The sequence below is a fragment of the Podarcis vaucheri genome, assembly GCF_965113315.1.
Source record: "Podarcis vaucheri genome assembly, chromosome: 11".
Taxonomy (NCBI): Eukaryota; Metazoa; Chordata; class Lepidosauria; order Squamata; family Lacertidae; genus Podarcis; species Podarcis vaucheri.
In genome coordinates, this window is record NC_138749.1 from 15,699,162 (window position 1) to 15,723,347 (window position 24,186).

Consider the following 24,186-nt stretch of genomic DNA (forward strand, 5'->3'; position numbering starts at 1 on the left):
AGAGGGGGGTGGTGGTGGCGGTGGAGAGGTGTGCCTTCGCTTTCCAGAACCTAAAGAGGGATAAATACATATGCAGAAGGAAGTTGCTTTGGAAGAGGAAGTGCAGATTCAGGGCTCCAGAATCCAAATTTTATCCCTGTCGCCTGCCTGCAGTGTGTGAAGAGGAAGGTAAGGACAAAAGAAACCCTTGTGATCTCTTTCCTCCTGTGAGAGAATTTGTCTTTGGGGTTTTTTTTTTCTTTTCATGCGATTGCCTCCACCTTTGCCGCGACAGGCCCGTTGCTAAGATTCTGCTGCCGAATCAGATGTGTGCCTCCCCCCCAAATTTGCACCACAGTGCTTTTCTTATTTTGATCTGTGCTCGGAACGTAACACGAATAAATATATATAAATGTAGTCAGGCCTTACAACAGCTGTAGAAGCCAGGGAATGGGGGCGGGCCGTCGCTGTGTTGCACCTGAGGCTTTCAGATTTATTTATTTTTAAGGGAGTTACTACAACACAGAGATGTTAGGTACTGGCTGTCGATTTATTCTTTCATTTCCCCTGGGGGGGGGAAAATCTTGTGTAAGAATTTAATCCCTGGGAAACTCAGTGTTGGGTGTAGATAGAAGCACCACACTCCCATGACGTCATTTTAAGCACCTGCTAATCCTAAATTAGGGTTATTCTGATGTTGCCGCTTTCCACTGGCAGGCCCTCTCCTTTATTAGACCCCTGCCTTTAATTTTTTTAGTGTTATTTAATTTAAACAGCTCCACATAATATTGCGAGTTGCATTGCCTCATTCTTCCCTTGGCCCCCCCCTGAAATCTTCTACCTGCCAGTGTCATTGGATGACATTGGATTCCAGTAATGAGATTTATTTTTTTACAAGGTTTTTATTTTCCCTCTCCTCTTCACCCTTGTGGCCTCTAAACTAGGAAGGCTTTAAAAGGAAGTTTCGATCCTCTGATCACTCCTAATTGACCTTATCTACCTTTTCCAGGTTTTCTGTAATATCCCTGCACACAGTATTCTGGCTGCCACAGTATTGTGGCTTTAGATCTCTTTTAAATGTCCTTAAGGTACTTGCTTTGTTTTCTTTCCCTCGTAGTCGAGAACATTAGATTTAACCGTGTCTACTCCAAGTCATAACGCACCATCAAATCTAATGCGCACCTCAATTTTCAGAACCTTGAAACCCCCAAGAACTATTTGCTGGTGAATGTAAATGTGCCATCGAATCTAAAGCGCACCTTAATTTTTGCAGCATAATTGGGCCAAAAAAGGTGCACATCAGATTTGAGTAAATAGAGTACCTTTCATTTGTGTTTTCAGACCCAGAAACCTCCCCCCCCCAAAAAAAAAAATTCACAAATGACTCAAAATTTTGGTTTTGGTTTTTGGCAGAATTTAGGCCACAACTTTATTTATTAGAGAAAGTGACTGGTTGCATAGGCTCTGGTTCGGCTAGTTCACTGCCATGCAGCTAGCGCTGACCCAGGGTTCCAGCATAGGTCAGCCAAGGGGGAACACCTGGATAAGCGGAAAGCCGGGAATGGGCTAACTCCACCACCCAAATGTCCCCCTGGACTCAGGCACGGGCACAACCCCCTCACAGGGTTGAGCAAACCATCGAGCCCCTGGATTCCTTTAACGGAATACCCTTCACATAGGGATGGCAAGACCGTTCTCCCATCCCTATCACCTGAACCAGAGCCTATCTGCGACCTTACAAGTTGTGACGATTTGCTACGCGGCAGGCGAAACCCAAATGGCAACAGCCAATCAGCCAAGTGGGGAAAATTCCTGCCGTGCCCCTGTTCCAATGACAGACGACACACGACGGCATAGCAAGGTCAAGCACAAAGCCCTAAAAGTAGGGAGAGGTGGGCGGGTGTTTCGAATGCACACACTGAAAGAGGAAGCTCTGGGTTACGTGCATGGGCATAAATAGGTCCCTTGAACCATTTGGACTGCGTCCCATTGGCCAGATTGTACCCAGCTTCGACGGACCTACCAATCAGGTGTTGTGGCTGATCTACCCACAACACAGGGTGTTGGTTTTACAGGTCTCACCGCAATACATGCCCTCTTTAAGGGAGGACCCAATTTACTTACTTGCTTACTGTGGCAGCCTGCCTGACACTGTCACTGAGCTTCCTACTATTGCCCCAAGGTCTCTCTGCTAGATATTGCAGATCCTAGTTTAGACTCCACCACTAAAATGAAGGTAGGTTTTTGGCCTTGCTGCCTATTGCCATTCTTCTAGTTTATACGAGTCCAGGAACATTTGTAGCCTTTGCTGTAGTGAGTGCTTAAAGCAGACTTAAGATGTAGTCAGTATGGATTACCTGCGGTATGCCAATACTGATGAGGGTATATAAGCATATATACTGCAGTATATGATCTATCGATCTATCTAGTATAGAAAACCCTGAACAGCTTAGAACCAGTTTTTACTTGTGCCGTCTCCTTACTCCAGGTATCCACTCAACCAATTCGATCCTCGGAACTGGCATTCTTACAGGTGCCACGGAATACTTGTTCCACACTTGAAGGAAACTGTTATTTTAGTGGGGCAGCGGCTGCACTTTGGAACTCCTTGCCACTTGACACCAGGCAGGCACCTTCACTGTGCTCTTTCTGGCGCCTGCTTAAAACACTCTTGTTTAGGCAAGCCTGCCAAGACGTGCAGAAGTTACATGTCTTTTATCTCTTTTTAGCTATAGTTGATTTTAATTCTTCTTTCGGGTTGCTTATATTGGATTGCTGTGAACCGTCATGAGATATTATGATGAGGGCTGGTGTGTGTGTGTGTGTGTGTGTGTGTGTGTACATATATATTGTTTTTTATTGTTTTTTACTGATAATATTTTTTATATTGTTACAAACACTTTGTTTTTGTTTTTTTAAATCAAAAGGTTTCTAAATTGCATTAATTTTTTTTAAAAAATCACTATCTGCACAGTTTTTTTAAAAAAATGTTTAAATAAATTTTATTAATTTTCAGTTACAAAAATCCAGTATGTGCCATATTATATTAATACCAAATAGCAGCACCAATTCAAATTCAAATAAATTAAATAGCCAATTAAAATTTTTGTGTGGCTTCCCATGTGCTTCCCAAGGTCTGCTTCCCTTTAATTCTGCCTCCAGACTGTTGCTCAAACCAAATACAACCCATTCTTGATAAAATCTCTTATACCACAGCTACAATGATTAACTTCAGTTTGCATTAATACATATAGTAATTTTTAAATTCGCAAATGAAGTTCTCCTTTCTTCTTCCTGTGTAAGGTTTTAATCAATGGTTCTTTTATTCCTTTTTCAAATGTTATTTCCATATTAATTATTCCTGATCTCCTTGTTGACTCGGAGGTACTCACTTAAAAATGTTCAGAAGCCATGCCCCAATAATAGAACCATAGAACAATAGAATTGTAGAGTTGGAAGGGACCACAAGGGTCATCTAGTCCAGCCCCCCCGGCAATGCAGGAATATTTTGCCCAACGTGGGGCTTGAACCCACAACGCTGAGATTAAGAGTCTCATGCTCTACTAACAAGATGTTTTGTATTTCCTCCCACAAAACGCTGATCGACAACAAATTATGCACAGTCGCAGAAATGGGCAAACCCACATCTACCGTCCTTCAAGTTGAATAACTGGTTGTTGGCACCTGTCTGTCTCGGGCGACAATGTCAAACTTTTGGAAGGTTGCAACGCCTGCCGTGGCTGTAGAGACTGATATGGGAGAGACATGTTTTGCTGCAGCCGGGGCAGATGAAGGAGTCTGGTTGTAAGGCTGCTAATGAAATAAAATTAAATAACTATGTTTAAGCTATATTTGGAAATTAGGGGCAAAATTGCGTTGGAGATGAAAATGTGTGATTTGGATGGTCAAAAAAATCAAGGTACTGGGCTGTATTCTGCTTTCCTGTTCTACTAGTGCAAGCCAGCACAAGTATTCCCACTGGTGTAGTGCCCCCCCCCCCCGTTTTCCTCCAGCTCCTTTTGTAGCTCCACTCCAGAGGATCAGGAAAGCCCCCCAGAACAAGCGCAAGGTGGGAAGATTGTTGGATAAACAGAGATGCTTGCATTGAGTGAACAACAACAACCCTGGCACTGTGTTGAATTCCTCCCACTTACCTTACTGTGATGTGCGAACCAGTGTGTATGGTTCGTTTCTTATTGCATTTAGGGACGCAGGTGGTGCTGTGGTCTAAACCTCTGAACCTCTTCGGCTTGCCGATCGGAAGGTTGGCAGTTCGAATCCCCACAACGGGGTGAGCTCCCGTTGCTCTTTCCCAGCTCCTGCCAACCTAGCAGTTCGGAAGCACGCCAGTGCAAGTAGATAAATAGGTACCGCTGTGGCAGGAAGGCAAACGGCGTTTCCGTGTGCTCAGGTTTCTGTCACAGTGTCCCGTTGCCTCAGAAGTGGTTTAGTCATGCTGGCCACATGACCCGGAAAGCTGTCTGTGGACAAAGGCTGGCTCCCTCAGCCTGAAAGCGAGATGAGCGCCGCAACCCCATACAGTGGTACATCTGGTTACGTACTTAATTCGTTCCGGAGGTCTGTTCTTAACTTGAAACTGTTCTTAACCTGAAGCACCACTTTAGCTAATGGGGCTGCTGCCGTGCCACCAGAGCACAATTTCTGTTCTCATCCTGAAGCAAAGTTCTTAACCCGAGGTATTATTTCTGCGTTAGCGGAGTCTGTAACCTGAAGCGTATGTAACCCAAGGTACCACTGTATATTCCACCTTTCCTCCAGGGAGGAAAGTCGCCTTTGACTGGACTTAACTGTCCAGGGGTCCTTTACCTTTACCTTACTGCATTTATATTCCACCTTTCCTCCAGGGAGTTGAAGGTGATGCATGTGGTTTTGCCCCTCCTCGTTTCATCCTCACAACAAACCCTACGAGGTAGCTTATTCCAAGAGACAGTGACTGGCCCCAGGACACCAGTCTGTTTGATGGCTACGTGAGGGATTTGAATCCTGGTTTCACAGGTCCTAGTCCCCACACTCTTAACTATTGTACAGTACACCTTTCAGGTTTGTAGCTTGCTGCTCTCGGCTTGAAGAAGGGGATGCTGACATGTTCGTGGTTTCTGGGGTAACCATGATATGCAGACAGGCCCTGGGTGGGTGGGTTTGCTTTTTCCTCTTGCTTAGCAGCACACTTCCATTTGTCAAACCGCAGTTTACAGTGATGTCCGGACCAACAAACTGTGACCTGAATAGCTCCTTCCAAGCCAGTATTGCAATTCAGGATTGTTCTGGTTTGGACCTTGCTGCAGATGGGTTTGACAAACAAGGAAGTGTCCTGTCAAGGAGGATGAAACTGCCAGTGGTATCTTATTCATGATCCTTCAAAGTATGTATTGGAAGTTGGGAGATGCCTCCATGTAGCCATTATTTCTCAGAATGGGGTGGGCCTAGAGGAACATGGCATACCAAGACAGTGTGTGTATGTCCACGCAAGTACTTATGGTTTCACATGTTAAAAGAGTTACACCCAGGATTTAGCAAATAATAGTGTCATCACTATGCTGTTGGTAGTGATGGTTGGTTGGTTGGTTGGTTGATTGATTGATTGGTTGGTTGGTTGGTTGGTTGCAAATATGGTTTATAAATGTATTGAATACATAAACAGAAAATGTGGAATTAAGAATCCCAGATTGTTGCAGGGCCAGTTAGTGTAGATTGAAAGTGAAATAGGAGGGAAATGTGAAGGTGTTGGGTACAAGTGTCAGGTGGAACTTGGTTAGTTTTTGGATTAGCGTGTGGTCATATAAAAAGAAACCTATCATGAAGTCATTCTGCACAACATGAGAACCAGACTTTTTGTGATGAAGCATTTATCTTTTGGCATTTCCTCTCATTAAATACAATTTTCCTGGTCTGCCTTTGCACGGGATCTGTTTTTAGATGTTCAGTTGCTTGTATGTTTGGTGCCTTGGTTTGCTTTCCAGGGGAAAAGTGGAATATACATTAAAATAACAACAACAGATATATTATCATCATTCACAACTTACGGTTTTATTTAAATTATGAGCTTTTTAGGTCAATTTTATTTTTAACCTCTGGCTGTTATTGATAATATTAATGTCTATGCAAAGATGTTTAAGGTGCATACAAATTACGTTAAATAAATGAAACATGTAGTTTGGCAAGTACTGCCCTCAGTTAGTCCAAAGGTCACATCTTGGTGAACTAGATAAGTCCTGGATTTGTTTCATCACTGCTTGACTCATATCAGGGTCATGCAGGTGGGACAGCCCCAGAGGTAGTCTCCAGGAAAAATGCCAGGGTGAGGCCTTGCAAGATATAATCTGTAGGCAACCAAGCCAGAATCAAGACTCCAGGCTGCAGTCAGCTGAGCCTCATTCCATTTCTCCTGGCTCAACAGAAAAGGAAGAGGTCTACTGGTAATTATACGTATTTACTATGTTCATGATCCTCCTTTCAGTATAGGCACTCAGTAGGAATTGCATTTTAACAATAGGTTACAGCCTAAGGGCCACAATAAGAAAGGAGGAGGGAATGGGCTGGGGAGGGATAGGTGCAAATTTGAGTTTGCTGCCTCTGGTGTTGCTGAACTGTGGTCAAAGATCCCTAGTGGTCTGTGAGCTTTATTTGGGTGGTTGCAGAGGAAAGATGGTGCCTCCATCATATTAAATATCCATATTGATTTCTTATTGTATTTTTATTGCTTCTTGTGTTCCTCGTATTGCTTGTTAGTACATGTTTGAATTCGATATATAAGAAGCAAAAGCCGCAACAAAAATACAATTCATCATGAAACAACAGGCACCACCACCACCACCACCACCACCACCACAACAACAACTTTTATATACCTCCCTGCATCTGAGGATGACAGTGTGGTTCAGAAGATAAACATACATGATAAAAGCACAAAATAAATAGAAACAAAACAAAACAAAACAACCCCTCCCTCCCACAAACACATTTAAAAGGCTGTGGAATGTTAATCAGTCAAAGGCCTGGCTGAAGAGGAATGTTTTCGCCTGGCACTTAAAGATATATAATGTTTGAAATAACGTTTGTAAAAAAACAGCAACAACAACAACCCCAGAACTATCTATCTGTTTCCTGCTTGGCAGGGGGTTGGACTCGATGGCCCTTGTGGTCTCTTCCAACTCTATGATTCTATGATTCTATTATCTAAACTGTATAGAAACTTATTACTACAGTGGCAAGAATGTTACTTGCCCCAAAATGGAAAGAAGCAGAAGTCCAAGCAAAGGAAGAATGGATACAAAAATGTATGGATTATGCAGAAATGGCGAAACTTAATGGAAGTATAAGAAACCAATATAACAATTTATTGAAATAAAAGCATGGAAATGGTTTATTGAATATTTACAGATGAATTTTAAACAGATAAAAACATTGGCAGGATTATTGTAACAACCTGCAGTTTCATAAGAGTATATATTTAAAGTAGATGAATAAGGAACCGCAGAAAGAGGGGGAAGGAAGTCAAGTTTTGAAATGTCAAAATGATTATAAAATTAGTGAAAGTATAAACTTGAAAAGTATAAATAAAACAATTCGAAGAAGAAGAAGAAGGAGATACATAATGAAAACACCAGATGAAGCTCCCTGGTGGTTGTTCAAGACCCTTGGGTGATTTTCAGGTGGACTGCAGGGGAGAAAGTACGGGAACCACTTGCATAATAAAGGCACATACTGAACAGATGGGACATCCTGTGATGGAAGGAGATCTGAGAAGAGAGGAGTCTCATGGGAGTTGGTCCCAGACAAGCTACTAGAGAGGGTTTCACTATGTCATCTTCCCCAGTGATGGAACCAGGTGGAGTAAGATCTCAGGTGGGCCAGGCAGAGACATGCGGAGCAGGGGCAGGCAAGACGTCAGAAACAGAGTCCAAGATTTAGGGAGAAAGCAAAGATCTGGACCACGTGAGAGGCTGTATTGCCAGATGCAGAGCTACCTTGGAAATCCCACTGCCTAGGCCCCCTTGTGCAATTTTTGCTTTGTTTTATTTATGCAACAAAATTTAAATAACAGCTGTTTGCACAAAAAATAAAATAAAATCGTAAAATATACCTTAATAATCCCAATAAACATTGAAGTTAGGAAATGTTTAAAAATTCAGAATGTAATTTAAATCAGCAGTTAAAATAAAATTGCAGATTAAAACACAAATATGGGTAGGTTTGCAGCAACAAATATTAAGAAAACCAACAACAACAGGTGCTAAAAACGGTTTAGCAAAGATGTTTGCCTGAGGTCAATAGACAGGGAATAGTCTAGAGGCTGCCGAGCTAAAAAGAATCTATTCCTGATAAGTGCAGAATGAATATTGCGTTTCAGTCAGGGTCATCAACAAACAGGTAGAAGGGGTAGGGAGGGTATGTTTAGAATCACAGAATCATAGAGTTGGAAGAGACCACAAGGGCCATTGAGTCCAACCCCCTGCCAAGCAGGAAACACCATCAGAGCACTCCTGACATATGGTTGTCAAGCCTCTGCTTAAAGACCTCCAAAGTAGGAGACTCCACCACACTCCTTGGCAGCAAATTCCACTGTCGAACAGCTCTTACTGTCAGGAAGGTCTTCCTAATGTTTAGGTGGAATCTTCTTTCTTGTTTAGGTGGAATCTTCTTTCTTGTTTAGTGTCCACCTAATTTCATTCACTCTTCAAGTGTGCTGCTTTTACTATTAAAACACAATTGGCTGGTTTCAGTATGTGCTTCTCAGAAGTAGCCCTCTTCAGATAACCTCTTCCTACTGAGAAAAAATAATTGCAATGTTGATGTCCGCCACTGCCTTGATAGTCTATTTCCCACGCAAAGACTGCTAATCTGCTTCTCACCATTATGTTGTTACTGACTAATATACAGTCACCATCTTGGCCGTTGGCATCCGAGATACTTGTGTTTTTAGGACACGCCCTATTCCTGAGAATGGGATTTGTTTTGACTGTTTTAATAACTGAATTTGAAATCGTCGTAACCTGCTCTGGTATCTGTTGGTGAAGAAAGGTGGGTAACAGATTTAGTAGCAGTGGCGGTAGTAATAATATCGTAGCAAAAACATAAAATACAAAACGAACTAATAAATACGACTATAAAATAAGTAATCACTTTACAGCATCAGGAAGGTGAAATACCTAGACTGTAATTCATCCCAATGTTGTTGTTGTGTGTGTATTTCTTGTGGGAGCTGTGAAATTGCACATAGTTGCTTGCTGTTGTATTTTTGTATCTTGAGTTTCCTTGGGTCTGTGAAAAGCTAAAGGAATCTAAAGGCATATCTTGAAGCATGGGTAGGCAAACTAAGGCCCGGGGGCCGGATCTGGCCCAATTGCCTTCTAAATTCGGCCCACAGACGGTCCGGAAATCAGTGTGTTTTTACATGAGTAGAATGTGTGCTATTATTTAAAATGCATCTCTGGGTTATTTGTGGGGCATAGGAATTCGTTCATTCCCCCAAAAAAAATATAGGCCGGCCCCCCACAAGGTCTGAGGGACAGTAGACCGGCCCCCTGCTGAAAAGGTTTGCTGACCACAGTTGGAGTAAGAGAGGCAGCACCTTTTGCTCTCTCCAGGCTCTCCTTTTTTTTAAAAAAAGAAAAAAGATAGCCACTGATATTGCCAGATGGTTCAGTTTGACTGGTTGCTCCGCAGCACACTGATGCGGTAATGAACACTGATGTGGTGATGATTTGCTTAAAGCAGGCATAGGCAAACTCCGCCCTCCAGATGTTTGAGACTACAATTCCCACCACCCCTGACCACTGGTCCTGTTAGCTAGAGATGATGGGAATTGTAGTCCCAAACATCTGGAGGGCTGGAGTTTACCTATGCCTGGCCTAAAGTATCAACCCTTGTGACGGTGTGTCCCGGTCCGCTTCATGGGTGATCGAAGTCTTGGCTGGGGATGTCGGGACTGGGGGCAAGATGGCGGGGTGGGAGCAGGAACGGGAGTCCAGAAGCCAGGAGTCAGGAAGCCAAGAGTCCGAGGGTCAGAGAGCCGGGAGTCAAGAAACCAAGGGTCCGAGGTTCAGGAAGCAAAGGGTCCAAGGACCAAAGAGTCAAACACAGCAAAGCAGGAAGTGTGTTGCTGTGGCAAAGAGCCAAAGGGAAATGCTGACCTTATATCCCTTCCCGGCTCCTGCCACCAGGTGCTGTGAGTTACCAATTGGCCTCACCTGTGTGGCCGCACCTTGCCTCTTCAGAACAAACTTAGGAAGGCCCCAGTCCTGCAAAGTCCTACTGGTCACAGGACCTCGCTCCTGCACACATTCCTGACAGGGCAGAGTCCTTGTCAGATGGCAGTTATGTCTCAGATCAAAGTTCTGGCTCTTGGAGACAACTTTATGTAAGTGCTAACTATTTTAGAGAGAGAAGAGGTAGACCAGTTCATGCTTCCGTTGAGAAATGGTTGTACTAATCTGACCTGTAAGATTTGCATGTGTTAATGGTGGAATGTAGGACGCTCTCACCATCGAGGCAGAGTCTTAGGCAACAGGCGCAACTAAGTATTGAAAAAAACACCTCCAGGTGATGTTGTACACGTTTGTGTAATCCAACACAAACTGCATTTGCTGTGCTGTGTTCGTTGTGGGGAGAGAAACATATTTCAAGTATCTTCTCTTTTCTAGGACTTTTGTGTCCTCCATTTCTCCAGGCAATATTGTCTTCTTTGATTAGTTATTAGGATGTAGACTGAGTTTCAACTTGTGTAGGTGGAAGTGGGATCGTTCCACATCTGACGTCTGCATGTTCAGCAGAAGGTTGTGTGTGCTTGCAGCTGCATGTGGGCAGTCCCTTTGGCATGGCAATCTTGAGTTCCTGCTCATGCGGTGGAACCATCTATGTTCATAAAGCTGGATGTCCCTCTTTTAAGGCGGTTGATTTAAACAGGTGGAAGATACAATGGGGGATGCGGGTGGCGCCGTGGGCTAAACCACAGAGCCTAGGACTTGCTGATCAGAAGGTCGGTGGTTCGAATCCCCGCAACGGGGTGAGCTCCCGTTGCTCAGTCCCTGCTCCTGCCAACCTAGCAGTTCGAAAGCACGTCAGAGTGCAAGTAGATCAATAGGTACCGCTCCGGCGGGAAGGTAAACGGCGTTTCCGTGCGCTTCTCTGGTTCGCCAGAAGAGGCTTAGTCATGCTGGCCACGTGACCCGGAAGCTGTACGCCGGCTCCCTTGGCCAGTAAAGCAAGATGAGTGCCGCAACCCCAGAGTCGGCCACGACTGGACCTAATGGTCAGGGGTCCCTTTACCTTTAAGATATAATGGTGGTGATGAATCATGTGTGTGTGTGTGTACACATACATACACACAGGTATGTATTTAAATGGGATTGTTTTAGTATGCATGTTAATGCTTGTGCAATTAGCTTTTAAATTTAGAAACCACATAGAAACTAATTTAAATTATATAACTTAATTGTATATAAATTGATTTAATACTACTAATAGTACACAGCTGTCGGGGACTGGCTGGACAAAGAGGAGTGATGGGAGGCACCCAGTGTTCAAAATTAGTCGGCCGCATTTTGCACCTGGCTGTTGGCCACGCACAACCAAGTGAAGGCGCTCAACACCTCCACCATCTGGAGGTTCATGCCTGGGGATCCTTGGATCTTATTTACTGTTTGGACAAAATATGCAATGTTTGCATTTTCTCTGTGTGGCAATTGGAGAATATATATATTTTAAGGAAAAATGCTGTGTTTCGCTAGAGAGTTGGAATTTTGTTTATGCTTGTATTTGGGCTTATGCGAATTTTATTTACTTTACTTGTATGTGTATTCAGGTAGGTGGTTCCATTGGTTTGTTAAATGCTTGCTTTGTGATCCCCTGATGACTAAATACAAACAATTCCGGATCTATATGACTGTGAAGGAAATAAAAACAGAATTACTGTTAACCGTGAATGATTAATTAAATGGTTGTGGTAGACAGGATATGTTCTGCCTCTTCCCACACAAAACTAATAATTTCACCGATCGTTTAATATTCCCCAAATGTTCAATTTCCAATATATATTTAGTTGCTAAATCTGTTTAAAGTGATATGAGACTGTGATACTAAAGGGATGGGCATTTGGGGGGAAATGTTCTCTCCCACCCCCACCCCTCTTTTCCAAGTTATTCATATAAGACTTTCCCTCTATATTAGATGTGGCAATATAGCATGTGCAGAAAAATTCCTCTGTTATGTGGACAGAGGGCCAGTTCTACCATTAGGCAGATTGAGGCAACTGCCTCAGGTGGCAGATACCCAAGGGCAGCAGTAACAGCCTCTGGCTTTTCCTCCTGAGCTCTCCATCATTCCCCTTCTGGGACCCCTATCCTGGCCTGCTGCCTTGGGCACAATGGAAGATGCTATCATACCACCAATGCTGATGTACAATTTTGACTGCCAGACCAGTTTACAACTGTATGTGGAATTGAGAAGGGCTGCCATCTTATCATTTGACTCAGGCAGTAAAATGTCTTGGGACTCAGGCGGCAGAATGAGATTTTTTAATTCTCTTGCGTATACTTTCTTATCTTAACCATTAAAAGATGTATATAATTTTGACATTTGTGAGTATTGAGAACAATTATTGGGGAGAAAAATTATCTTCATTTGAAATTAACAACCTGAATTAACTTGCTAGCAGTTTAAAAAATTTCCATTACTACTACGATTTTACACAGTAATTTGAGCTTCTTGTGTGCGTGTCAGCCTTTTTTCACAACATCGTTTAGATTTGTTAATTGTTCACTTTGTTCACAGGATGAGCTTGCTTCGTCTTTTTTTTAGCTTTCTCCCCCCCCCCCCATTTTTTCTCTTTCAAATGAATGTGGAAAATAGCTATTGTAGAACAACCTGCCATATGGCGGATGGCCACTTTCTGTGTTTTAACTGTGTTAAGTGTAACCACTAGAGGGTAGCTGACCATTTCAGTTACATTAATTCACAAGTTTTTCCCCCTCTTTGGAACCAAGCAACAGGTGGTCCGTCTGTTTAGGAGAAATTGCAAATGCTTGGGGAGACCTTCTGTTGTGTTGATGTTGTTCAAACGCTTGCAGATTTGTTAGTGCCGATGAATTTAAATTTATAGCATCACAACTCCACATAATGTTTGCTCAGAAGCAAGCCCTACTTGTTCAGTGGGTATTATTCCTTAGTGAGCATGTGTAAGATTGTAGTGCAAAACAACAATGAATGAATGAAATGACAGTAATGAATGGAAAAGAATTCTTATTCATTGGAAACACTTAACATTTATGTAGTTCATTTCAGGTATCTGCATTATCCCAGCCCACTAAGCCCAAATTGCAGCATCCTATAGCAGCTGATGCAAACATATTTCAATAATGCGGGATGTGGGTGGCTCTGTGGTCTAAACCACTGAGCCTCTTGGGCTTGCCAACCAGAAGGTCGGTGGTTCGAATCCCTGCGACAGAGTGAGCTCCCGTTGCTCTGTCGCAGCTCCTGCCAACCTAGCAGTTCGAAAGCACGCCAGTGCAAGTAGATAAATAGGTACCGCTGCAGCAGGAAGGTAAACGGCGTTTCCGTGCGCTCTGGTTTCTGTCACGATGTTCTGATGCACCAGAAGCAGTTTAGTCATGCTGGCCACATGACCCGGAAAGCTGTCTGTGGACAAACGCTGGCTCCCTCGGCCTGAAAGCTAGATGAGCACTGCAACCCCATAGTCACCTTTGACTGGACTTAACCGTCCAGGGGTCCTTTACCTTTTACCTTTTTTTATTTCAATAACGGCTTATTTACAAATGGTTTGGCTATCATTAGTTAGCATAAAGTTTGTGTGTGTGTGTGTGTGTGTGTGTGTGTGTGTGTGTGTTAAATTTTAAATAGAAATGAATGAAATTTCTTTCATCATATGTTCTTTATGGAGATTCGGAACATTAACGGCAAGTTCTTCTTTTGCAGTGACCCGTATGTGAAACTTTCATTGTATGTAGCAGATGAAAACCGAGAACTTGCCCTGGTGCAGACAAAAACTATTAAAAAGGTAAGTGGTGATAATATATCCTTAACTGTTGGACAGTGTTCTAAATTAGCCAGGCGCATTTTACACCTGGCTGTCAGCTACTTGCGGCCAAGTGAAGACACCTGGGGACGCCTGACGTCTCCACCATTTGGAGGTGCATGCCTGGGGATCCTTGGATCGTGATTCTTTTCCCACACTAATACCATACCCTGTAGAATTCTATGTGTTCTATTTCATCTGCACAATCAGAATGAAGTTCAGGAACCCAAATGCTTTTTCTGTGCAGCCTGAGCCAGGGGCAGTGAACAAGGTTTGGGTTAATTGTTGTCTCTTTTCTTCACTTACACCACTCCACTGCCCAGATCACAGTTGTGAAAAGTATCCCTTTGTAATGCCCATGCCACACAATGCATAGCATAACACGCATACACACATTTATGAGCCACCTTGAGGGGCTCGCTTAAGGGTTTTTCCCACTTGTTGCCGGGTGGCGCTGTGGGTTAAACCACAGAGCCTAGGACTTGCCAATCAGAAGGTCGGCGGTTCGAATCCCCGTGACGGGGTGAGCTCCCGTTGCTCCGTCCCTGCTCCTGCTAACCTAGCAGTTTGAAAGCACGTCAAAGTGCAAGTAGATAAATAGGTACCGCTCCGGCGGGAAGGTAAACGGCGTTTCCGTGCGCTGCTCTGGTTCGCCAGAAGAGGCTTAGTCATGCTGGCCACATGACCCAGAAGCTCCCTCAGCCAGTAAAGCAAGATGAGCGCCGCAACCCCAGAGTCGGTCACGACTGGACCTAATGGTCAGGGGTCCCTTTACCTTTTTATACATTTTTAAAAAATGAATGAATGAATGAATATCTATTTTGGCCACAACTTTAAAAGGTTATCCTCTGAAATACTTGGTGCAAAAAGTGGTTTTCTGTGCCAATCATAAATTTATATTTGTCATTTTTACCAGCGATTCTGCTTCAAAGATCCAGATCTACTCCTCTCCTTGCACACACTGACCATGTACCCTCTCGCACTCTCCCACTCCCCAGTAACGTGTTGAAGAATTTTAATAATGAAATATTTAACGGCCTTCATTAAGACATCTCTGCCCAGGTCATCAGCAATCTGCCTCCCACTGTGAAGTTCCTATTTATAGTTGACGTCTATTTCTGGCTCATCCCACTTCACATGCCCTCCCACACAAAGTTTGCTCAGCAAATGAATTTGAAGCCTTTTGACGACAATGTCTTTATTGCAGATGAAAGCTGTTGCTATGATGTTTTTTCCCCTCTCTAGTTCTTTTTTACTTTCCTTTCTGATATTCTTAACAAAGAATGTCACTTTTGTTTTAATTGCAGCGAAATGTCAGACCTTCAGCGTTTTCTAAAGCTCTTTAAGATTTGGTGTTACTAAATGTGATTTCCCCTCCTCCTTTTTTCTTGCAGACATTGAATCCGAAATGGAATGAAGAATTTTATTTTAGAGTAAGTGTTCTGCTTTTAAATGACAGGCATATTTCCTGTGCAATCAGCTGGCATCTGGCTCTGTGCTGTTGGCTATGGAATGTTGAATTAGATGGCCCGTAATCTAATGATCAAAGCAAAGCAACTCTTATTTTCTTAAATATGTTAAACCAAACGTTTACAAAACATTTATGTCAATATGAAACATGGCCTTCTCTGGAAATGATTTTGTAATATACAATAGCACTTTTAATTTGCAACATGTTTTATCTATTTCACAACATCCCTGCAAGGTGGGTCAACTTAGGGTGTTTTACACTACTGGTTATCCCAATTTCCATTCACAGGATATGATAGGTTCAAGCTTTTTAAACGGACTAGTATTCTGGTTTTGTGGGACAAGAGTATTGAAGCTGAGCAATAAATCTATTGCATTGGATGAAGACTAGAAAACAGGGATGCAGAACCCAAGGCTACACAGAAGGCATTGGGATATAGTTCCCATCATCCCTCTTGGCCTTGTTGTCTAGGGTTGACGGGAGTTGCTGTCCATCATCTTGAGAGCCATAGGCTCCCAATCCCTGCTTTCAGCCCAATCCAAGTTTGTATCCATAGCCCTAGTACCATAATTTCCTGCTCCCAGTACAGTTGTGTCACAAGCGCTTGTGGCATGCTCAATGGCAGTGGTTGAATCTGCCTGAAGAAACCTTGTTGGGATGGAGTGCAGAGGATGACTTCCTACACCTACCAGAAATTAGCAGCAGTAGAGATGGGGACGCAGGTGGCGCTGTGGGTTAAACCACAGAGCCCAGGGCTTGCTGATCAGAAGGTCGGCGGTTTGAATTCCCGCGACGGGGTGAGCTCCCGTTGCTCGGTCCCTGCTCTTGCCAACCTAGCAGTTCGAAAGCGCGTTAAAGTGCAAGTAGATAAATAGGTACCGCTCCAGCAGGAAGGTAAACGGCATTTCCGTGCGCTGCTCTGGTTCGCCAGAAGCGGCTTAGTCATGCTGGCCACATGACCTGGAAGCTGTCTGTGGACAAACACCGGCTCCCTCAACCTATAGAGCGAGATGAGTGCTGCAACCCCAGAATCGTCTGCGAATGGACCTAATGGTCAGGGGTCCCTTTACCTTTACCTTTAGAGATAGGGAGTCCTACTTTCAGCAGTGTCATAGTGTGGGGTTGTTGACTAGCTAGCCACACCTTTCCATGTAGGTTTGGCTACTGGCATTGGTAAGGGGCTAGCCAATCATCGTCTACACTCTTTCTGTCTGAGATTTCCCCTCTGCTTCCGGTATTTATTTCCAGTGAAGAAAGACATGAATTTTCTTTCTTACCTCTGATTTACCCTAGAGCAGAGCCATCGGTTCTTACAAATGAGCCACTTTATCAGTGGGGCTGGTTTTCAACATCGCAATATATCACCAGCTAAATATTGTGATATACCATTACATCATGATGTCTGAAATAAGGAACTATTTAGATGTGAACAGTAGGGCTGGGCCATATCTGGTTTTCAACACTGTGATATATTACCAGATAAACAATGTGATATACTGATATATCACCATGTCTGAGATAAGGATGGATCTATGTAGAGGCGTTGGCTGGCTCCAGTTTTTCCCACATTGTGATTTTTGCATAGCGTACACACACAGACACCCCACATCATTCATAATATGCAGTATATTGCCAGGTCCAAAATTATGACACCAGTATCATTGGGATACCAAGCACACAAAACCATGGGACCAACTTATGTGTCAGAGCTTTGGTCCATCTGCTGCTGTGCTGTCTGCACTGACTGGTAGTAGACTCTCCTGAGTCTCAGAGTCTTCTGCACTCCTGTCTGTAGATGTTGGGTATTTAATTTGGGACTTGACTTGAGGCAAATTTAATTAACTCCCCTGGCATTTGGGTGTGCATCGTCTTCATTAGAGTGCCTTGTACTCATGCCACTTCCTCGTTCTCATTAAACAAAACAGGAGGCAAGAGAGTTTTAAAGACCTAGTGTAGTTGTGGCCACAATTTTGGCAAATGTGTCTCAGGCCCGCTCCAAAACTTGGAAGAACGCCATTGTAATGTACATCGTGACACAGAAGTGTTCTGTAGAAGGCTATACAGATGAGTCCAAGGGAGAAGTCGGATTTGAGCCCATATCTTTCTGACCAAGTGCACTTTATCCCATTTCTTTGTTTTGTTTTAAATGTTCTGCTCTACACCAAAGAAAATCCCCTGTGTTGCGAAACAGAACACTCTGAACAACAAGCAACACGTCGGCTAATAATATACTGAAAATATTTTTATAACACTAACTGTTTCAAAATTCATAAACATAAGACATATAATATGTGCATGGAGTCACAAACTAATAAGAATCAAATAAATGTTCCATGAACAGTGTTACATTGTGGGTGAACATATCAGACGACACAGCAATTCTTCAACAGCTCTTGTTTATTCACAGGCCAGAACAGAACTGAACTGAAGGGTTCAGCCAGCCTGCTTATATAGAGCTCCACTACAATGCAACTGTAACACTTTCTGTAACTATCCAATCACTGAGAGTCACTTTCAGTCCGTTATTTGCATACGTGGACCTGAGTGAAAACTACCTACAGTATCCCCCTGCTGGCACAGGGTGAGAACTTCAGTACATAAACAGGAATGGTAGGAGTGAAGTGACTGTCAAAGATCACTGAAATAGAGGCAGAATGCCTTTCCACAGTCAATATCCTACAAACGTGAGATGATGGGTGCTCCAAACATTGCAATAGGGTGCTCCAAGCGCAGCACACTTTTTAGTGATAGCTGATCCTTGGACATTTGATGTACCTTTGGGGAGTATTAATTTGTTCATTATCCTGGAAGAACTGTACTGTCTGCTGCTGGAATATTTATTTGATTCTTATTAGTCTGTGACTCCATGCACTTACTAGATGTATTCTGTTTAAAAATATTGCCAGTATCTCACTTGTTCTGGCTTATTCCAGCCTAGAAAGCCTCTACACAAACATGACCGCACGGACAATTTCTCTCCTCCAGTTTAAGAGGTTTCTGATGGTGGTTTGTTTATTTTTAGTTTAGTTTTGTTGCCATACACATTTTACAAGTGCATTGCGGCCAGCCACTTTTTACTGTTTCACCTGCCCCGATACTCACCTGCTACACCCTCACACATCCCTTTCAAGGGCCTGCCCTTGAAGCTGTCCCAGAAACTCCAGCGGGTGCAGAATGCTGCAGCGAGGCTCCTCACGGGGTCCCTGCCATGGGAGCATATTCACCCAGTGCTTTACCAGTTGCACTGGCTCCCAGTTTAGTATTGAGTAAGGTTTAAGGTGCTGGTTTTGACCTTTAAAGCCCTTTGTGGCTTAGGGCCCTTGTATTTACGGGACCACCTCTCCTGGTATGCCCCGCAGAGGACCTTAAGGTCCATGAATATTCATAGTTTAGAGGTCCCAGGCCCTAAGTTTTAAATTTGTTGTTAGCTGCCCTGAGCCTGGTTTTCTGAACCAGGAAAGGTGGGGTATAAATACAAATTTATTATTTATTATTTCCAGGGGTTGGTAGCACTGAAGTTTTGACAATCCATTTAGTGGGGAGAGTGACTGATTGGGATGATGAAAGCAGTTCAACTTCTTGCTTTAGTCAATAAAGGCAAGAGGGGAGGGACTAAGCAGTAGATGCCAGGATTAGATTAAGTGCTTAGTGGACGTCAGCACCCAAACCGTACATGTGTTATAAATACGATGGGTAAATTTTGCATTTCCAAGTTCTAGTCTTTACTACTTTGGAAATTCATTTTGAAAGCACTGGCTTTAAGGGACCAGTCTTCACAGCCTAATCCTATAAAGTTGCACAATATGTAGGCAAAAAAGGATTAATTTCACAGTTACGGATGGCCAAAGCCATACCAGAGAGGCAAATATATCATGAATGAAACTGCAGAGCAGTTCGTATTTTTAAGGATCATATTTGGAATTTGCTTTAAAGGTGCATCATTTTACACTTATTTTACATGATCCATGAAAAAAAAAACACCACTCATTTGCATTATACTTTCCCCAGGCTGGCTTACTCAACAAGATGAAGGGAAAGTAGAAAACAATATTTTAAATGATTTCTCAGATTTAATATTGCAAGTGAGCGGGACTTTCATATTGTTAACCAGTTACTATAGAACGCTGTCTAAAATCCCAGATGTCTTTCTTTAAAAAGAGAAAGGCAGAGAGAGAGAGAGAGAGAGAGAGGAAATGGAGGCAAGGTAATATTTCAGCAGTTTAAATTTAATCTTTTGGAGCAGCTGCCTGTAAACACTGGGGCATTGTAGATTGTTAAAACTGTAGTATCTTTTTCAAATAGTGTCTGTGCAGTTGGACTTTTTTTGTTAGCGTTTTGGAAACAATATTTTTAGCAGTTTCTCAATTTGGAAAGATCATAAGTGGTTTTCAAGTTGATTTTTATAGCATGCTTAAACAGAGAAAATAGAGACGATTTTGTTTCTGCAGTCTTCCTTGCTGTCCCAGACACATTGATCTCTTCAGTATTCTCTATAAAGGAAGAGTGGGAAGAAATGGTCCAAACCTGTTTTGATTAGTAATGCACAATCCCTGGGAATTGTCTTGGCACTGAACCCCACATGTCTGGTCCCGGCTTTTTCCATTCCAGTCACAACAAAGTTTAATACACAGGAATCTTTCTACCAGAACTTACGTCTGGTCATGTTATACTTCTGGTTTATAATGCTGCGATCCTAAACACACTTACCGTTGACCACGGAGGGGCTTGCACCACAATCCTATATATGTTTAGTTTATGCACACTTAATTTGGGAATAAGTTCTATTAGACAGAGTAGGACTTAACTCCGAATAAACATGCATTCACCACATAACACTTTCTATTGATGACACGTTGGCTCAGTTTGCACAATCAAATCCTTTGGTCCTGTTAATAACTGTTAATTATTGCTTTGTTTATCACTGCAGTTTCAAAAACCTCGAGTGTTGCTGGGGTGGGTGGGGAAAAATATATCAGCCCTGAATTCAGAGCTGTCTCAGTTTTAGGCCTAGGTCTGAATGAGGAGATCCCCCCCCCTTAAGATTTTATTAAAGCTTTTTTAGAATACAACAAGATGAAAGAAACTAATCTAAATAAAAACAGGAAAAGAGAGAGAGAGAGAGAGAGAGAGAGAGAGGAAGGAAGGAAGGAAGGAAGGAAAATGCAGAGTCCTCCCTCAGAGGTAACTCTTAACCCTTGTCTCACCCAGAAAGTGTTGGCGCTTCCCAGTGCTATTTTTCTAGAAAAATAGGTGCCAGAACTCACCATGAATGCTTCCCTTGTTCTCTTATACAGTCATACCTCAGGTTACAGATGCTTCAGGTTGTGTTTTTTCGGGTTACAGACTGCTGAAACCCAGAAGTACTGAAACGGGTTACTTCCGGGTTTTGGCGGTTGCGCATGCGCAGAAGCGCCAAATCGCAACCTGCGCGTGCGCAGACGCACCGCTGTGGGTTGCGAACGCTGCGGGTTGTGAACGTGCATCCCGCACGGATCACGTTCGCGATCCGAGCGTCCACTGTAATGGCAATGGTGCCCACCTGAGCGGTGCCGGAACTGAGTTCCTGTGAGTTCCAGCTGGGGGGGGGAACCTTGGACCCTCCTAGCTCCGAGAACTTTCCTTTCTTATCCCAGTTTCCAACCTTACCTTTAATATATTGTTACAGCTGTTGTAAACAGAGCAACAGGGGTGGCAGGAATCATGAGAGAAGCGATGACCGGGTTTCACGGTTTTTCCCACATTGCAATTTTTATTTTTTTTACATAGCACATGCACACAACATGATTTGTGATATATTGCCATGTCGAATATTATGAAACCGCTTCCACGATGTGGACTTCAAACCGATTTTGGACGGTATATCTTGCAGACCTTCCAGTATAGAAAATATAGAGCTTGGTGAAGCATTCGTTATAAGGTTGCTTCCGAACTTTCATGGAATATACCAGGGATGGGGAACCTTTGACCTTTCAAATGTTGGACTCTCAGCTCATCAGCCCCAGTTGGACATGGGAAGTGCCAGCATCTGATCTTTGTGTGGGAGATGTTCCCTGTCTAACCATGGGACTCTCGTTGCAGCCTGGTTTTATGTTGTCTGCGTCAACATATGCATGCTGCTGTTTTTCTTTTAAATCAGGCTTCATCAAATCAACGTTTCTAACATTAAAAGAAGCTCACCAGCCGGCTTTGCTTGCATGTCCCTACCCCACCTTGGAGTGAAGACAGGGGGTGGGATTAGTCATGGCTAACTTAATGCTAATCATTCGCATAGCAACCCTGTGTGCAGGTTTTTCAAAGGCTGGTTTTTCTGCTGTTGAGATTAGATATATGACCGCCAGAAATTTGTTTGCGTGTCGAGGTCCCCAAGCCACCCCCTAAATAAATCACAACTCACACAGACATTTTTGTTTAAGGTTTTTGGCATAATTTTGGCCACAAATTTATTAATATACATAATGTGAGTGGTTGCTTAGGTATTTGTTACGACTATCTGTCCCCGCCCCGGGACAGAACTGACTTCCGGATTCCAGCAAAAGCCAGTAAGGGAAAACAATATTGGGGGGAGAATGGCAGCATACCGTCACCCCTCCCCTCATGCTCCCAGGGGCTTGCACGGCCCTAGCCCCTTGCCGGGGATACGGACAAAAGCATGGTAAACCCCTGGATTCCTTTAATGGAATTCCCTTGCAGCAGCAGCATTGGAGGGGCAGGCATAGCCAACCCTTACCCCTCCACCAACCAGTTTTTAACCAATGCCTAACTGCAACCTTACAAGTTGTGACGATTTGCTACGCAGTAGGCAAAAACCAAATGGCACCAGCCAATCTGCCAAATGGGCAAAATTCCTACCGGGCCCCTGCCCCAAAAGCAGACGACCCCATGACAGGCATAGCAAGGTCAAACGCAACAGCCCTAAATTAGGGAGGGAGGGAGGGTGATCCGATACACGCAGCAAAAGGGACTGAAAAAACTGCGTCCCAAGAATAATATAACCTTCAAACCATCCCTCTAAATGGTAACATCAAAATCTCCCCAACAACTCAAATTGGCCCAATCACAGTCATGGCCATCCAAATGGTCCCGCCCAGTAACCAAGAGGGGGTGTCCTGTTAGACCCCACCGCAACAAGCGCTCTCCATGAAGGAGAACAGGCTTTGCTGAAATTACGGTGGGCAGTAAGTGATTATCCCATTGGATAATCTGCAGTTGAAGTCCATTCGACTTCCAAAATGTTTGGAAACCCAAACGGCTTCTGATTGGCTGTGGCAAACTCCTGCAGCCAATCGGACACTGCGGAACCCGCGTCGGACGTTCGGGTTCCAAAGAACGTTTGCAAACCGGAACACTCGCTTCTGGGTTTGCGGCATTCGGGAGCCAAAACGTCCGAGTAGCAAGGCGTTCAGTATCTAAGGTACGTCTGTATGTTCCTAGAGGGAAATGAAGTATCCAGGTTGTGATCTGGAGATCATACCTGTTTCTTTAACAGATCCTCTTTTTCTCTCTTAAATTATAGGTGTTATTTGGGGGGGGGGGCAGCTGGGCTGACTGATACAGTCGTGGTGAGACCTTAGCTCCTATAAGGAATCAAAACACCCTATTTTTTTTGGTGCGTTTTCTTGGGTTCTGCTGGGCGATGGGGAGAAAGGTGGAGTTTGCTTGTCCCTAGACTTGGTCCTAGGCCTCTGGCTTGCCTTCTCTTTGCTTTGCCCTTGGAAAATTCAACTCTGTTTCTTCATGTCACACCCAAGGTTCATTTAAAAACAGTATAAATGAAGAACGTTGAATTAAGTAACTGCTAAATAACTGTTAGTCTGTTTTTAAACAAATAATTCCATTAAATTCTTTATTATATCTTGTAGGTAGATCCATCTAACCACAGACTACTCTTTGAAGTATTTGATGAAAATAGATTGGTAAGTGTTCTTTTATCTTTAGTGTACATTCAGGGGCTGTGCCATAACCACACCCTTTTTTGCAGCCGACATAAAGTGAAAGCGGTGGAATACTTATCAAATGGTTGCATGTGGGGATATGAATTGTGACCTTTTTTAATGGATTGCAGGCTTATAAACAGTTTGGAGTTTCCTGTTGGAATCATTGAAAGGCAGGAGTGGGGTCAATCAGGAGTCTCCCACCTTCTGCTCTGCTTTTATTATAAAGGACTGTTTTGTTTTTTAAACTGTTGGTTGCTGCTTCCTCAGAGATATATATATTAGTAGGAAAAGGAACATTTTTTTAAAAAAATAAAAAATAAATGACATGGAATGAAATGAATACATGCTACGTGGAACGGAACCCCAGCGCATTTGTTTTAAACCCATTGGAGTCGGTTAATAGGTGACTAGTAAATTATGGAGGTAAATAAATAAATGCATGAAAACAGCTTTGGGTGGTGATGGAAGGAAATGGGTATTTAGCCCTTTCTTTGCCCACTTCTCTGATTCACCATAGAGTCAGGCTCCCCCCAATTTCAAACAAGTATTTGTGAGGTGAAAGGACCCAACTCTGAGCAAGATGCGTGTGGTGCTATGTCTTGATTGAAGTGAGTGTGGAAGCCCTTGGGAGATGTGGGAGTTATGTTTGTACATCATATTTCATTACCTATGAGGACCTTCTGGATTAGGGATTGTGTATGTATGAGAAGAACATCAGCACCAAACCTAGCTGTCATTTGTGCTGTGTG

General features: G+C 43.3%; 1 protein-coding gene across 5 annotated transcripts in view; it reads left to right on the forward strand.

Moving 5' to 3' along the window:
* NEDD4L (NEDD4 like E3 ubiquitin protein ligase) overlaps positions 1–24,186 on the forward strand; it is a 250,903-nt gene that overhangs the window by 103,186 nt on the left and 123,531 nt on the right. For 4 of the 5 annotated variants that reach the window (XM_082241797.1, XM_082241798.1, XM_082241799.1 and 1 more), the window contains exons 3-5: positions 13,933–14,014; positions 15,427–15,465; positions 23,363–23,416. In XM_082241797.1, the coding sequence (XP_082097923.1) occupies positions 13,933–14,014; positions 15,427–15,465; positions 23,363–23,416 (175 nt within the window). Of the gene's footprint in view, positions 1–52; positions 169–13,932; positions 14,015–15,426; positions 15,466–23,362; positions 23,417–24,186 lie in introns of those variants that run through there. The other variant, XM_082241800.1, reaches the window with a different exon arrangement.